This window comes from Synchiropus splendidus, chromosome 4, assembly GCF_027744825.2.
Source record: "Synchiropus splendidus isolate RoL2022-P1 chromosome 4, RoL_Sspl_1.0, whole genome shotgun sequence".
NCBI classification, from domain to species: domain Eukaryota; kingdom Metazoa; phylum Chordata; class Actinopteri; order Syngnathiformes; family Callionymidae; genus Synchiropus; species Synchiropus splendidus.
In genome coordinates this window covers 13,210,064-13,226,474 of record NC_071337.1, presented here as the reverse complement: position 1 = coordinate 13,226,474, position 16,411 = coordinate 13,210,064, and the positions used below count along the sequence as shown (strand labels likewise).

The 16,411-nt window shown below is 42.5% G+C and overlaps 2 protein-coding genes and 1 long non-coding RNA gene across 3 annotated transcripts; 1 reads left to right on the top strand and 2 right to left on the bottom strand.

Moving 5' to 3' along the window:
* Positions 1–762: 762 nt before the first annotated feature.
* Positions 763–7,996, top strand: LOC128756997 (14-3-3 protein zeta-like). Its single transcript, XM_053861944.1, has 6 exons — positions 763–891; positions 2,249–2,532; positions 3,478–3,601; positions 4,258–4,421; positions 4,510–4,608; positions 6,950–7,996. Exons 2-6 carry the CDS (start codon positions 2,263–2,265, stop codon positions 7,016–7,018), a joined length of 726 nt encoding a protein of 241 aa, XP_053717919.1. The 5' UTR covers positions 763–891; positions 2,249–2,262; the 3' UTR covers positions 7,019–7,996.
* LOC128756999 (uncharacterized) lies at positions 3,123–9,309 on the bottom strand. The gene is made up of 4 exons (XR_008414345.1): positions 6,856–9,309; positions 6,500–6,602; positions 6,065–6,279; positions 3,123–5,541 (listed from the first exon to the last, which is right to left on the bottom strand). It is a non-coding gene; the product is annotated as an uncharacterized LOC128756999 (long non-coding RNA).
* Positions 9,310–13,115: 3,806 nt separating this feature from the next.
* afp4 (antifreeze protein type IV) lies at positions 13,116–14,591 on the bottom strand. Its single transcript, XM_053862975.1, has 4 exons — positions 14,494–14,591; positions 14,237–14,305; positions 13,715–13,838; positions 13,116–13,431 (listed from the first exon to the last, which is right to left on the bottom strand). The coding sequence occupies exons 2-4, from the start codon at positions 14,283–14,285 to the stop codon at positions 13,230–13,232; spliced, it is 375 nt and encodes a 124-aa protein (XP_053718950.1). The 5' UTR covers positions 14,286–14,305; positions 14,494–14,591; the 3' UTR covers positions 13,116–13,229.
* Positions 14,592–16,411: the final 1,820 nt, after the last annotated feature.

Genomic DNA, 16,411 nt, shown 5'->3' with positions numbered 1-16,411 from the left:
CACAGCAATGACTCAAGTAATGCTGTCACATTGTGTTAAAACGTGTTTTCCCTGCTGTACACCCAACAGCCGAAGCAGAGGTCATGGTTGAAAAGCAAGAAAATGTTCAGAGAGAACTGGCTGATCCGTTTGTGCTGGTCCTCGACGTTGAAATGAAGTGTGAATTGTCTGGCTGGTGCTTCATAAAGTTTCCTTTTCTACTATTTAACTTCTTGAAATTTAAGGTCTCAACATGTTCAGCCTTTTTTATTTCCTTGTAAGTAAAAGGATTTGGGTGAACTCTATACCTATGCTGCAACGTCACTAACACTGGCTGATTTGTTTCTTTGCTCGAGTTCACTGTAACTTTGCGTCGTGCTTTATACATCTGATCAAGCAATTATGACTCCAAAGAACAAGACAGAACAGCCATCGCCTCGCCCCTGTTAAGTAATGGCCTTGTCATGAATGAGTCATTGCCCAAAGTTCCTGTTTCCTTACACCTACATCCTTCCTTTGTGTGGACTTTTGAATGGAACACGCCCACGCACCCTAGACACATCGCCTCCCTTCAAATTCAAGGAGGCCCTAAATGGAAACAGTAAAATGTCCTGTTGGTGCACTTTTTTAGTCCCTCACCGCTGCACACTAACAGAATAATTGCCAATGTAATACTAATAACTTAATCTAAAGGTCGCGTAAACAATCTTTACCACCAGTTTAATCTATCTGACTTAAACGACTACTACTCCCATGAGCACCCGCGAATCCCAGAACCCTTAGCAACCGTGACGTAGGTGGCGTGAACAGGCCCTGCCCTTCTACTAGACGGGAAACCCCGTGGAGAAGCGGGAGCGACATCAGCTGAGCAACCGGAGACCAGGACCGAACTCTCTTCACGACCCCCCGCAGGTAAATGAGTCCCAGACCATATCGCATTAGATACCTGAGACATTTTAAGCGCGTGAATTCTGCTCTCGAACAAACAACTCGGACCCCACAGTCGGCCACGGCGGGGCTGAGATGGAGCAGCTTCCCGCTGCGCGCATTGTTCGTTCACCCGGAATTTACATCCCTTTTTATCTCCCGTTAAACTCCATTTTGTGCGGCTGTGTAGTGCGTGTGTAGGTATGCAAAACAGACGAATCGTTTTTTAGTCGAGTGCCGCCTGTTTCACGAGCAAGGAATGTAGTATTCTTGGGAGCTAAAAAGGGCGTTTTCTCTGGAGAGAAGTAGGCTACCAGCTCTCGCACGTTCCGCTTGGCCTGACCCATATTGTTTTTCTAATAATAGCTGTTCACCCTTCCTGCTACTGCTGTTTGTTTGAACGCGTGAGTCGCACTCCTTTTCTGGTCAGCCCTTTTCTTTTGACCACAGCGAACCCGGACGTCAGTGTTAGCTTCTGGTTAGCCTTAGCTTTCGGGGGGCAGGTGAGTGCGTGTGACGTGAAACTGGTTCACCGACATTCCTGAATGGGGTGCAGGTACCTACCTGTTGGTCACTGAGAGCATCCGGCTCCTCCTCCTTTTAATTTCCTTCCTTCACTATAATCGTCGAGAAATGGCCTTGACATTTTCACAGATCACCCTCGCGGCTGTAATCGCGACGTTACTATGCGATTTCTTATTATAATTTGATGACACATTTTCGTTTTCACTTCAGACAACTTTGTCTAAACCACATTTGACTGTAAATAGAACGGCGACTTGACTAAGTATCACTTCTCAAATGAAACTGCTTTACAGTTGAAACATAAATCCTCGACAAATCGTCACATTTTCTGGTCATTGCGAGTCCTCATGATCATCTGAGCCATGCATGTGAAAGGTGTGTCCCTCAATGGGGCCTCGACATAAAACACCACTTAGTTGCATAGCTGCATATTAGTCCAGCAATGTGAGGATGTGATGTTTTTTTTTCTTGGTTCAATCTGATGCATAGTTGATGGGGGTTTCTCTGCCCTGGACATCAATACTGGTCAGCCACTACTTAATTCAACCCACAAACTCAAGGGAAAAAAAACACATTTATTTCTACTTCTGGATGATTTATTATTTATCATTTACCTTGTTTGACTGCTGAGTATTTAAAATCAGTTTGCACGGCTTCGAGAGATGGACCTGAAAACATAAAAAAAATACAACAGGTCTGAATGTGTGGTTTACGTGGAAGAGATTTTAAAGAAACGTAACACGGCAATGAATGAAGTAATGCCAGTAATGCTGTCACATTGTGTTAAAACGTGTTTTCCCTGCTGTACACCCAACAGCCAAAGCAGAGGTCATGGCAGAAAAGGACGAACATGTTCAGAGAGCCAAACTGGCCGAGCAGGCAGAGCGCTATCAGGACATGGTCAAAGAGATGAGAGAATACACCAGGACCAAGAAATGTCTTGATAGTGAAGAGCGCAACCTGCTGTCGGTGGCCTACAAGAATGTGGTCGGTGCCCTGAGGAATGCCTGGAGGGTGCTGTCCAACTCTAATGGTAAAGCGGCTGAAGACTATAAGGCGGAAATTGAGAAGGAACTGAATGAAGTCTGCAATGAGGTCGTGGTGAGTTGCCGGATTTGCTTTGGACTCTGAATAGATGCATGAATGCTTATTAGGTACTGCTAGCTTGCTTATCACGCCAGTTAGTGAGGCTGAAAAATACTTCAATCACCCTACTTCTCTGTACTTGATGATTGACAGTGACGCCATTTTGCTTTGGTTGCTGTGGTTGAAATAGAGCAGTGGGGTAGGGTTGCACCGATCTACATTTTTGGACTTCTGTTCCGATCCCGATATATGGATAATATATTTGTATATGTACTTTGGGTTCTAACTGACTCATAAATATTGCACATCTTTGGACTGAAGTAAGGAAGTTTTTGCTCTTGGTGCATTATGCTTAACGCTCTCATGCTAAATGGCTCCATGTTTTCATCTGAAGTCTCAGATAGTTTATCTGTGAGCTCACTGCAAACTGTGGGATGGACTTCCTAACTGAGGCATGTTGGAGGCAATTCCCACTCTGCCAAAACGTTTGTATTAGAGCCCAATACTAGATAAGCACCGTCCCGTCCCTACTAAGGGAACAAATGTCTTGAAATTAAAAAAAAAAATCTATCTATATCTTTACCATGAGCCCTCTACCGCTTTCAAGGTCATGGCTTTTACTTGCTAATGCTCTCAGAAATACGACTTCAGGAGCCTTGCAACAACGAACCATTGTGTCTCCCGACTGCATAGAACAGCCCCTTTTGTAAAGCCATTTTAAAAACAACAATCTGTTAGTCATGTGAAAGAAAAGAGAAAAAAAATACACTCAATGAACAATGTAACTTTAATTAGTATGAACGTCTTTGTGCTGTGAAAAAAAATGTTTCAGGGATTATTTAGTACATAGTGATACATTTGTCTGTTACAACTGTTGGAAGCCAAGGGCGACGGGAGATACACGCATTTTGTCTAGGCATCGATCGTGTTGCCTGATATTCCACCCTTTTGACTTTTTAGAATCTGCTGGTTGATGATTTGATTCCTGGTGACAAGCCCCCGGAGTGCCAAGTCTTTTACCTGAAGATGAAGGGAGACTACTATCGCTATCAAGCCGAAGTCTCCTCTGGATGCAACAGGAATGGTGAGTTGATCATCTGATTCATGCTCTTTCACTTAACTGATGGATAAGATGGACATATGAGATCCTGTTGTTCCTCCAAATAACATCGACATTTTAACGTTCCTTGCCTCGAGTCCTAAGGAGTCCGGCTCTCACTCAGACTGAACTTTTTTTTTCTCGTCATATCTGCGTGTTCACCTCATTCATTCATTCAGACAGTCGGGAGCAACACCTTTGTCAAAAGAGCAACTTCCAAAACTGATGCTCTTTTCTGAGACCATACACATTCACAGCAGAATGATGCAGTGTTCTTTGTCTGAACTGTGACGCCAAAGATGGTTCACTTTATTTACACTTGTAAGGCGCCACGGTTTGCCTCATTGTTAAATAGTTGACTTAAAACTAAATTCAGGACAAAAAAAATGAGCCGCAAAATGTCATGAGAATGGATACTGTTGTGACAAGCTGAGATAAAGATATGGATGGTAACTCCACCAAGCCAAAAAGATGATGCAGATGAAGGTAAATTAAAGGGAAAAAAATGTATGCGAAATTAATTCTCACACACAGCATTGACATCGCAGTATTGAAACGTGCTATTGGTCATTTCGCTCATTTCGTGCGTTTGGCCTGATGCTTTTCCATGCATTTACATTGTTCATCGTTTCTCTGTCTAGATATTATTACCAAGTCAAAGGAGGCCTACAACGAAGCATTGAATATCAGCAAGTCTGAAATGAAGCCTACTCATCCTATCCGCCTGGGCCTCGCTCTCAACTTCTCCGTCTTCCACTACGAGATTGCCAACGATCCCAAGGAAGCCTGCTGTCTCGCAAAGGAGGTGAGGGCCTTGAAGCCACAACTGAACACAGTCTGTTTCATATTTGTCTGCCCACTATGATATTAAATCTCCTCTGGAACTCCAACAGGCCTTCGACGATGCCATTAGTGACTTGGACAATATGGAAACTTCCGAGTCCTACAAAGACAGCACCTTGATTCTGCAGTTGCTCCGCGACAATCTGACCGTGAGTGTTTCCTCTATGTGTTTCACCTGGAGAACCTTCAGAAACTCCACTTGAGACAAATGAGGCACAATAATACGAATTATCAACATTCAAACAAATGCGTGACTTGATTGGTTACGGAATGTATAACAATGAAAATGTTTTTCATCTATAGAAGGAGCCTGTTTTCCTTGTGCAGTGTTGGGACGGTTACAGTTACGAGTCGGGCTGCAGGATTTTGAGAAAAGCATTGCAAGACATTGCTTTATTTTTTATTGCGATATTAACACAAACCAACAAGAATTCCCAACAGATAATTTAAGTGGTGAGGTTTGAAAAGGATTATGTCGATTCTCACAAGTAGATCTCATACAGGTAGAGAAATGGGCAAAGTAAATAACAATGAAGACAAAAAACATGGGAAATGCACATAAAAATGACTTCATTTACCAGAGTGCTGGCAGATGGAGTCCCCATTATGCAACTCTGGACTTCCAGTAAACATTATCATTATTTTTAGTGGTAGCAGTCATTAGTAGTTTTGAACAGCAAAGTCCTTGTGTTCAAGCGAACATGTATAATTGATAACTGACGTACAACAACTGCTGCCTGGGACCACGTCGATTTCAAGTGGAAAAGAAAAATCAGTGATATTTCTGCGCTGTTTGGACTTTCTGTTGCAAGTCAATCGAGTACTCTACTGTATTGTTTAACCATTAATCAGATAAGTGTTTCCGTTCGAGCAATTCTGAATACACAACAAAAAACATGAGATTTCACCGAGTTTTCTTTTGCAACACAAATAGAAGCAAATAATTATTTACCTTCAAGCTGACAAGTCCTTTTGACAACCGTGTCTCTGATCATATTTAGAATGCTCAGCTCAACTGCTTGCTCAGGGCCACGTGATGGTGGCGTAAGGGAAGTGTGTCCACACCATCCGTGTCTGGTTTGCTGAAAAGTGAGAGAAACAATGGTTACATTCTGAGACTGAAAGACACGTAGAACCTTTAGGTCCTTACATGACCTGTTTGTGAATATTTGTTGCGTGTGCAGCATTATACACTGTTTTACGCACCGTACATTCGGTGGCCGAATAGTGAAAAAAGAAGGCAGCGCCGCCTGAATGATGATCTAATCGACAACGCGTTGTATTGCAATGTGTTTTTTAAAAACAAAAATGCACTGCGGAGGTGAAATCAACTCCCCTGGACCGCTGACAAAATTCTGGCAACCCACTCTTCCATTCTCGAAGGGCTGAGAAAGATCTGGCCACTTCAGCAGTGAATGCTCCGACACCACGGCTCGCTGCCCAGTCGGCTAAGGTTATAATAATTTTACTTTCATCTTAACGCCACAGGGTTGAATTTTTCAGAACACATTATTCTTATGAGCAAACACGGTCCCTGCCGTAGCCACATATTTAACAATATTAGACGTAATGTTTGACTAGCAGTAAATTGGATAGTAAGTGTACCTTGTTTCTGGTCAAGGGAGCCGCTGCAGCATCGAAGACGTGCTGTTATGATATTGAGGCAGCCTTTGTTGCACCACACACAGACACCGTGTTTGTCTTCACATCCAGGCGGAAATGCTCTCATACTACTGACAGTATCTGTCTTCACTCAATACTTTAGCATCTGTCCTCACCTCCGCCATCTTTACCTCTCTTGTTGCACGGGTGTGGTCAGCCTGTCACAGTGAAAGTGCAGATTTCATAAAATAAAAAACAGTTACTTGCGGGAAGAAAGTATTTTATGATTCAATTCCTAAATGTCGTCACATGTGAGTCTCCTGCAAGTGCTGGAGCAACTTAGTGATGTCGTGTGACTGTGTGTCTGTTCGACATAACTAGCCATCAGTGAATGAAGGGTTAAATGTTCTTAGAAACAAGATGTGAAATGGCACTTACGTTTCACTTATCCATTCCAGTTTTCCATTTTCCAAAAAAAATGCTTCAGTGCCACACTCTTACAAAGGCTATTGTCTTTGGAGTCTGCCATCTTGTGGGGAAACTATGGCATTGCAGGGAAAAGGCAAAAATAGGTGAAGGTACATACATATACAGGCGTTAGTTGGAGCCGAGGGTCTCAAATATTGTGTAGAATAGCTCAGTGAGTAAATCATGTTCCTTTGTTGTTGAGTAGCTTAACGCTTTGGTGAGCACATGTTTGTGGCTTGATGTGAAAATAGCAACACTTGGGAGACTGGCTTGATGACAGTGCTCGCCTTAACGCAAGTTAATGTAATGGGATGAATCCGGCTGACCTGGTTAAGACGTGTGACGGGCTGTGTGCGGCTTCTGCTGCAGTCTCTCTGCTGTATTCAGCCTTCCACTGACGGCTCTGTCCTTTGTCACCAGCTGTGGAAGACGGACGCTCCTGACTCCAACGACCAGGACGAGCAGCAGCTGGAGCAGCAGGCGGAATAGACGACAGAGAAGACACAATCTTCTGCTAACACATACTTTTTTTTTTACCTCTCACCAGTCTCGGTTGTATGTGTGGTGGTGTGTGCACAAACATGCACGTTTACACTCGACTCACTTTGTGTAAAGTACAGCGTGTGTCCAGATGCATCATGGTGTGTGTGTGTTACCTGTATGAGCACCTCCTCGCAAAGCGACTTGAGCTGGGGTTTTTATAATTCCTGTGTCAAACAATAACCATTGTTACCCATCATAAATATGCTTTCTGTCCACTGTTTAGTTGAGATGTACACACCTCCTCCTCTATGGCATCTGTAGCGAGACTGCTGCAACAAAATGGAAAAACTCTATATCTATTCTGATGTTCATCCCAGTGACGTCTGTGTCCAGTGTATTAGGCAGCATGTGTGGTACGTGTCTCAAAGTGCATTACTGTGTGGAAAAAAAACCTTTCATCCTTTTGTTAAATCCGTTACATTCCAGTACAATCCAGTCTCGACAAAGTCCTCAAGTTTGAAGCCCACACAACAGGATGACGCGAACAAACCTGACAACTTGATACTGTAACTTTTGATAGTTTTATTTTTTCACCTCTACAAATGGCAGTTTTACCATGTGTTAGTGTGGCTCTCGATTCTTTTATATCAATATTTGTGTTATATTTGTGTCATTTTTTCCACTCTTGAGTCCTACATGGGGCGCGTGAGAGCTTGGTGCCGAGGTGCAGGGGTTGAGTAACGCTATTGGACTGGCAGTTTTCCTTCTTTGCTCAGGATGGTGGTTTTACTGTAACTTTCCTGGGGAAATACATCATGGCAGGAAGTTAATATAATTATTAAATAAACATGTAGAAAGCAGCATTATGCTTGTTGAGTAGACTCAAACTCTTCCTGGTCAAGTGGATGCGTAAAATACGGGAGGCAAGATTCGCAATGCATCCGATGTTTGGTTATGTGAGTTAAATAAAATGAACCAATGCTATTGCTTTTTTTTTGTCTTGTGTTTGTAGCTTCACAGTGTGGGCCAGTGGGTGCTTGAGTCGATGGCAGCAACTCCCCAAGAACAACAGAATGGTTTGCGGACAATTTAAAGTAGTGATGTGCTGGTGAGGCTTCATGAAACACTGTCCTCAGTTTCCTCTAGATGGCACCGTCTGGTCTAAAAGCTTTGCCTTAAAACAACCATTACAATTAAACCTTGCATCACTATTAAACCAAGAGCTCCTCCTCCTGAGCTGAGAAAATGAGAACACTGTTTCATGAAGCCTCACCCGCCCATGTCTAGTCTAGCGTCAGTAACTAGTGCGGCACGGCCACGACCTCTGGTCACAACAAACTCTAGCTTCCATTATGCTCGATCTAAAGTGACTCGATCTCAATATGGAAAATGTCAAGAAGTAAACAAAAAGTGTCAAGTAAATTTTAATTTAAAAAAATTTAGTTGAGCTCTGACGGCAGCCATTGCTGTTAGCAAGTGTCAGTGAAAACAACTAAACTGAACCATGGGTGCTATGAAAACCTGGAGTTTGTTGTACTTATCTGAGAGGAGGCTGAAGGTTTTTTCTTTGTGTGTTGCTGATGGTAATAGTCAAGAGAGTTACTGATTTACGATTGATAAATACTTGGCCATATGAAACCTTTTTTAAGAAGTGTTTGGGAAGGATTTTGAGGTAGTAAAGTAGGTGGTGACTTTGGGAGTCAGGACAAATAGATTAGATTTGCTCTCTAATCCTGATTTTGTCAGGTAAGGTTTAAGACATTGAAGTACGATAAGACTACAAACATTAGTACAAAGACAACAGACGCACTACTGGCATTAGAAAATTAGCTGAAACGAGTTCGAAACATGCTGCTAAAATGGCTGATGCCATTCTGCTTTTATATAGTCAACACACCAAGCCTCTAAAGGAAATAGTGGAGTTTGAGAATTAGAGGCATAAAATTAAGATTCAATTCAGAATTTCTCATCTACTGGTCAGAAGAGCTCTTTCATCAGCCTGAGGCGTGGAGTGGAGCTTCTGTTTCTCCGTTTAAAAAAAAGGAATTTACTCACTCTTTTACGTTTCCTGAGGCCAAACAGAGCAGGTGGAGATCGCCTCACTCCATCCCAGAACTTGTGTGTAGATACAAGAGTGACATAAAAGATGTCCTTTGAACCATGCTCCTGGCAGAACTTGGAACATAGATCTGGGGATAACGCCCCACTTCTTCCGTCAACCTGTCATCACATTTTTGTCTCGGACTCATCTGCATTTGGACTTGGAACACAAGACACTATGAGAAAGGGACTGTCCTCTTCTCTACAAACACATTTTTACTCAGTCACATACCTTTAATCCTGTTTCTCGGCAGCACCTTTGATCTTGTCAAGTAGCCTTTTGTCTTTATTTGCTCATGTCATCATCTTTGACAAACTGTTGGTCTCAAGTCCATGTGGATGCAACGGGTAAGTCGACTCATGGTGCAGAATCTTGATGAATGACCCACTAAATAGCAAAAGTAGATAGAATGGTGTGTGGTAGGAGCCTTTCAAACAATTTGGAGATTAGTTTAAGACAAAAGAGATCACAGATCATCACTGACAAAACCCCTCTTCCATAGCTATAAACAATTACTAATGTTAAAAGACCATGGTAGTGCTGTTGTTGGTGGCTGTGACCTTGAAGCATGCAGGTGTGGGAGCTCACAGCTGCCAGTAGGGCAAAACTATTTTTCAGTACTTATTGCATCCTTTCATGACAACTGCTCTGAAAACAACTCGACACAAGTACCACATTAGTCTGTATGAACCTACTATAATTCACACTTAAAGTGGTTGAGGTGCAGTTAACCAGTATCTGTCCTCAGTTTCAGCATCAGAATCTTCTGCTTCACCGAGTCAAACCTCTTGTCTCGTAGCCATATGGCGTTTAAATGAACCTTCAATTCCTCCTGAGAAGCTGTGCATCAGAACTTGGCCGCACTCTGCTTGCTATACCAACATGATTAGTATTACAAAATAATGTGATGCTGAACCAGAAATACTTTTGCCCTGCAGGCAGCTCTGAGCCTGCGTACTTCAGGTCCACATCCATGTGGTGTGAGAGGCCAGCTTGTTTAAGAATCCCCTGTCTTGCCAGTGATAAGTGATGGAGCTCCAACTGATTTGAGATTGACTCCATCCCAGAGCGGTGCTTCAAACCAAATCCTGGCTTCAAACCAAACAAAAGAGGCAAAAAGAAAGTATCAGAACAGCTAAAGGTCGACCAAGACGAAGCCCAGAATAAAGGCGTCATACAGAAATAAAGACAAATGTAGACCATGAGGCGGAAGAAGTCACGAGGACACAGTGCTGCAGCTCATGTGGTTGTCCAGAACAATGATGTAGACCACTGCATTGTGAGCATTGCCAGTCTCAAAAATGAATCCAGGCCCCACCGACATCTCTGACAAGATGTAACTGTGACTATGCTGTACGACACATTCTCCCCAACTGGAGCGGTCTTGTTGATCCGTCTGTTTTGGGACAGGCTGACTCCCAAGCGATCCCTGGGGTACGCCTATGTAACCTATAGAAATTCCAAAGATGGAAAGAGAGACCATTCCTCTCTAAAGATGGGAACCCAACCATCGGATTGGCCCTGCTATATGTCGAGCACAATTCTTTCTTGTATAGCTTGGGATGAGCTTCTTTCATTCCCCGCAAAAAATGTGACAGAAAACAGTTCTTTGTGGTTAAGCTAGGAAGCCTTAAGTTAGGAAGAAAGAGTCTCTTAAAGTTCATATCTATTGACAGGTGAGTGAGCAGCGTGCTACAGTTAGCTTGACTGCTCCAGCCATTGAGTCTGAGGTGAGCACCTGCCTGCACACGGGCCTCAACAGAGAACCAGTACCAGAGAGGTCCCTTTGTCTTCTCTTGTATAGACCAACCAATCTCCAGAGGTTAAAGAACAACTTTGATTTTTCATCTATCTGTTTTCTGTGGCTCGTCTTATATGGGGAATATCATCTAGCATCAGGGAGGAGCCTTGACAAGCTACCACCCTGCGGAGGAAACGCTCTCTGTTTAGGTTCTGACCTGTAGTTTGTGACCAGAGGTGAGAGTAGGACGACAGCCTGGTCAGGACATTGGCAAGTGGGGCTCAGCTCTGGTTTCAGCTTGACCCACACCTCATGATGGAGGATGTTGTTCCAATCCTTCTTTCAGTGTCACACTCCATCTTTCCCAAAGTCCAAACTATTTTTTTGTCCAAGGGTCAATGCCCCTTCAAAACAGATTTGTATCTTTGAGTAAGTACATTATACAATGGTTGATTCAATGGTGGTTGATTCAAAACAACAACAAAGATATTCCTCATGAAACAGGCCTTCTGATGGAGGAGAAGGGAAAGACACCCTACACTACTCACTCAGACAGCCAGAGCTCTGGGAAACTGTGGTATAGTAGGAAAATAATGAGCATGAAGAGGATGTACAAGCGCAACTAATTTTCACTTTGAAAGATCCTCCATCTGACGACATCTCCGGGTCATGAGAATATCACATGATCCCTGAGCAACAACAGACGGGATGGATCATGGGAACTCCACAACTGCATTTCATGTAGCAGGCTGTTTTCAGTGTGTTCCAGCTTAGAGTCAAGTTATACAGAGATCAGCATGACAGCGTGTTTCAGCTCCTGGTCAACCAGAACCAATGGCACCTCTGGAGGTTTTACAATTTTCAACTTTTATACGGGGAAAAATAAATTTGAACGAAAAAGATTCCCTTGGCAAAATATGAAATGAGAAGAAGCGTGTTTGTGTGTCCAGGTGGTTTTAGGTTTAGAGGTTATATGTGCCAAAACCCAAACAGATTGGATTGAAGTATTCCAAAGAACAACTTTAGTATGACCTAAAGTGGAAACATTTCTTTTTTCAATCCCTCAGTGCTAGCAATAGCATTGTGATGAATAACCTCTTCTAGTGACAGCAGTTTGTTGTTATTATGAGCATGCTGAGTTCACTGAAGCCGTTTGTGAGCACTAGTTTCGAGAGAGAAAACTCCTGTGAATGACAGTTGTGATTTCTGCTGGAGGTGATTGTGGCCATCAGACAACCAGCTGAACAACCAGGGGAGGGAAAGGCAAACAGGCGTAGCTGGTGTCAGAGCTCTACCTTGAGGAAGGTCTGCACAGAACGGGCGCCACTTACCACATTAGTTTCCCTGTTTATATTTCAGATGAATTATTTTCAACCAGGCCACACGGCGGCCTTGTGGTTAGCTCTCTCGCCTTGCAGCAAGAACACTGTGTGAATGGTGTGTATGTGTGTGTGTGTGTGTGTGTGTGTGTGTGGCTCCAGCACTCCCCGCAACCCTGAACAGGACTAAGTAGTGGTTAATAGACAATGTATGTATGTATTTTCAACCAAGTTCTGCTATTTTTCTGTAGAAAGAGGAAATATTTGACAGCATTTATTGTCCACAGATAAAATCCTAAATTCCCTATCGGTCACCCAACTTCAATTTAAGACCTCATGTAGCATAAAAATGGTAAAGGTTTTTTTTTTTTCTTTATCTGCAGTTACTGTGTGTTCCCAAGACATATAACTTCGTAGTCGACCCCATCCCATCATTTTGTTACTTGAAACAGATGTTTGGTTTTTTTTGTGTGTAACCTAAGTTGTTTGATTGTGTACTGAGTTCTACATTTTTAGTCAGTAGATGAAACACTTAATCTGCATATGAAGAAGTAAAAAGAGTATTCTGAGATATCAACATGCAAAAATAATGCTGTACCATGAAGACCAGTTGGACATTGACATCAATTGATCATATATATGCTTTCAGGATTAATATACCTATATATAAACCTTTCACTTTTACTGCAAAATATATGTTAAATACGTACAAATGACATGGAACTTGCATGTTTTTGGTTTCAGAAGAGTAATGTTCATATATCTGTGTGCGTTTTTGTGTGGAAAATTTGTGAAATGAGTCATTATCAAGTCGTTTTTAATAAAGTGGTGAGTCAAAAAAATGTGTTGTGTGAAATGTGAAGTGCAAGTTTAAACTGCTCAACACTCCTTGTTAGTGTAAGAATTGGTGGTGAAAAAAAGGGAAGAACATCAACAACTGGATTGTGTTTCAACTTTTATTGTGCTTTGGTGGAGAGACAATAAATATCAAGATGGACTCAAACACGTGTGTTCACTCCCAGAGTGAGACGTCGGTCTGCATCACATAGAAACACTTTAGTTGCTGAGGGCCTTGGCCTTGTCGGTCACCTGCTTGACCAGAGCCTCCAACTGCAGCTGGAACTGCTCCATGATGGGCTGGATCTGGGTCTGCACATTGGTGGCCTGGGTCTCCATGTTGGCTACGGCGGACTTGAGCTGTTCCTGGAACTGATCGAGCATGGGCTGCATCTCATTCTTCTTCTCTTCCAGGAAGGTCCTACAGGGGGAGACAAAAGACTTACTGAAGATCCAGATGAACTGGGATCTGTGCCAGTCCTGGCTCAGACATGGGTGTAAAAGGTCAAAACTCTTGAGGACCAAACAGGATTATTGTCATAATTTATCAGAATACTTTTTAATTCATGAAGGCTACAAGAATTATTCTCATCTAGAAAACAAGTTACAGACTTTGGAGCCATCGTCCTTCATATTCTCAACACAATATTTTAAACTTTGCTGAATAACACTCTCCAATTTGAAGAATTAAAATGTCGTCTTACTGGGCCTGGGTGGCGAGGTCGTTGTTGCGGGTGAACTCGGTCAGATCCTTGGTCATCTTGGTCTTCATCTCCTCAACGTACTGACCGATCCTCTCCATGTCAAAGAGCTCCTGAGCAAGGCTTCCTGTCGGCGTAAACATGATGGTTAACTTCAGTCAGTAAACACTATGTAATTGCTAATGCTAGCCTGACTCTAGCTTTATAACCAAGTAGTACTGTCATTTGTTCTTCTATTGTTAATTGTAATATTAATTCAAATAGCTCCTGCATACATTGGCTGATCCAACTATATAGTATTTGATTTTATAAAACTGAAACCTGGACAGAAAGACATCACTGTGATGAAAGTACGCCATTTCATTATTTTAACAAAAAGGAGAAAATGTAAAACTGTAAAAATTCTAAAAGTTTCATAGCGAAAAGGAGCAGACAAAACATGTCTTGATAGAGCAAAGTAGCAGAGAATTTGTTTGGATACGATCTTGTTCATAAACATTCAAGGGATTGATGGAAAGGTCGTACCATGAGCCAGTGCGAGCACGACAATGGTGGCGATGAGAGTGAACTTCATGACTGCTGGTGTTAGACGACCTGTGGACAGAAATTCTGTCAGTGATGCGTACAAAAAGCAATATTGTTTTCAAGCTAATTTACTGCACATGTCATAAATATACTGTCAAAAAAATAGAAGAACAACAAATTCAATGAAGCCTACAAATGCAGCTGGTACAGTCACATCTTAGCAACCCTCTTCACCACCATAGTCTAGAGTGACTCACCTGTACCGCAGGACAAATGGGACCGGATGGTACCGACCTGTGGAAGACTGACACTATTTATACCCTCCAAGTGAGCAACCCTGTCCTGCTGGACTTCTGATTGGACGCGGGTCAAACATCAATATTTATCTGATGCTTGTTCGTGTGTGATCAAAACTTGAGTGTTCTTTCTCCTCCAACTGGCAGGTCCAGCCAAAGTCCAGTTGTTTCCCCTGGATTGTGGCTCTTATCGGGCTGATAACAAAACAGCTCATCAGTTGTCACTGTTTGCACTGAGTCCATGAATCTAGATCAGATCAGCTGCCGCAGATAAAATGACGCATACTAGAATTAAAGCTCCTGCTTTTTTTCTTTCTCGTGAATTGTTGCTTAAATTTGTCAAAAATAGTAACTTTTATAAATGGAATTCGGAGTCAGTTCCACTCCAAAGACCTTCACCAAGTACATTGTGTTCATTGACAAAAGCCATTCCAAAGACTGGCAATCACAAAGCGCTTCAAAGTTCATCATGGAACACACTATCAGTGCTGACAGATACAAACAGGATTTTATAAAATCAAACCATTTCATATTTCATTTCAACAACCGAAGCCGAACCTATCCCTGCCTATACCAGGGTTTGTCACCAGTGAACCTCTTTTTGGCCTGTGGGAAGAACCTGGAGTGCCCAGAGGAAACCGAGGGAAAACACATGGACCCCACACTGAAAATAAAGGCCCAGGCTTAGAAACTAAGTTACAGCCTTCTTGCTGTGCATTGTGTCCGTGACACTTTTGGATAAATTCTTTATAAATTCCACAGTTTGGCAAACAGCCAGATCATACTTGGTCTACTGAGGGGAGGCCGCACATGAAAAGTGTCAGGAAATGGACATGTATTGGGGGAGTTTTGGGAACCCAGTTCTCAATTTCTAGAGGGCATCTAAGTATGACAGAAGTGGGGAACACTCTGGCAATATTGTCAGGTCATTGCAAGGCATTTTATACCAAGACAACAATATTCATTCCTTCACTATCTTTAGCTCTCTAGCCACGTTTACGCTTAAGGTTTCCCCGTGATGTTTGGAGAAGCAGGAGGTTGCCTGTCTGGATTTAGAGCAACAACTGAGGCACTGAGAACAACTGGTTTTTAATGCTTCAGAAAGGGTTCAGTTTCATGGGCGAGGATCCAAGTTTTAATCTTCAAAACATCAGAATCAACACATTTTAATTGATCTCCTGTGCACCAGGTGAACGGCGCTGAATGTCACTCAAAAATGAGGCAAATATTCGATGAGAAAAAAAACAAGAAAGATAAACAAGGTTCTGTTCCGAGAATAATCCGACTGATGAGGCCCGAAGTTGGGAGTTTTACAATACAAAATGTCACTGCGCTAAACTAAAGCACAGATTGTTTAATCCAGTGATTGTTAACCATAGGGCCGGGGCCTGAGAATAAGAAGAGTCGGGAGTTTACATTCGGACATTGGTGTGAGCTGCGCTCAGACACGTGGAGGCTGTGGATCGTCGTCATATCAGCTGGTTATTGCCAACATTTTATCTTTATTAGTGCTGACTCATGGTGGCAAAAACATCCAGACATAAGCAAGTGAGGAAATATGATAATAGGTCAGCGGTAAATATGAACCTCAGGGATCTGAAAATGTTGAAGAGAGAAACTGAGATAGCGTTGTAGTGTTTTATGCTAAGTATGTTTGTTGACAGAACTGAAACAGCTGAATTAAATAAAGTATACATGACTGAAAAGGAAAGAAAGTGGGGGTTTAGATTCAACTACAGCTGAGCAGAAGAACTGCGAAAAGTTGGATTCTAATATCCAAATGTGTGTATGTTTTGGCTGCTCCTATCGCCTTTTTTCTGATCAAGATGAAGTGTGTTCATGCCAACGCACAATGACCTTCTGAACTCTGGGGAACAGT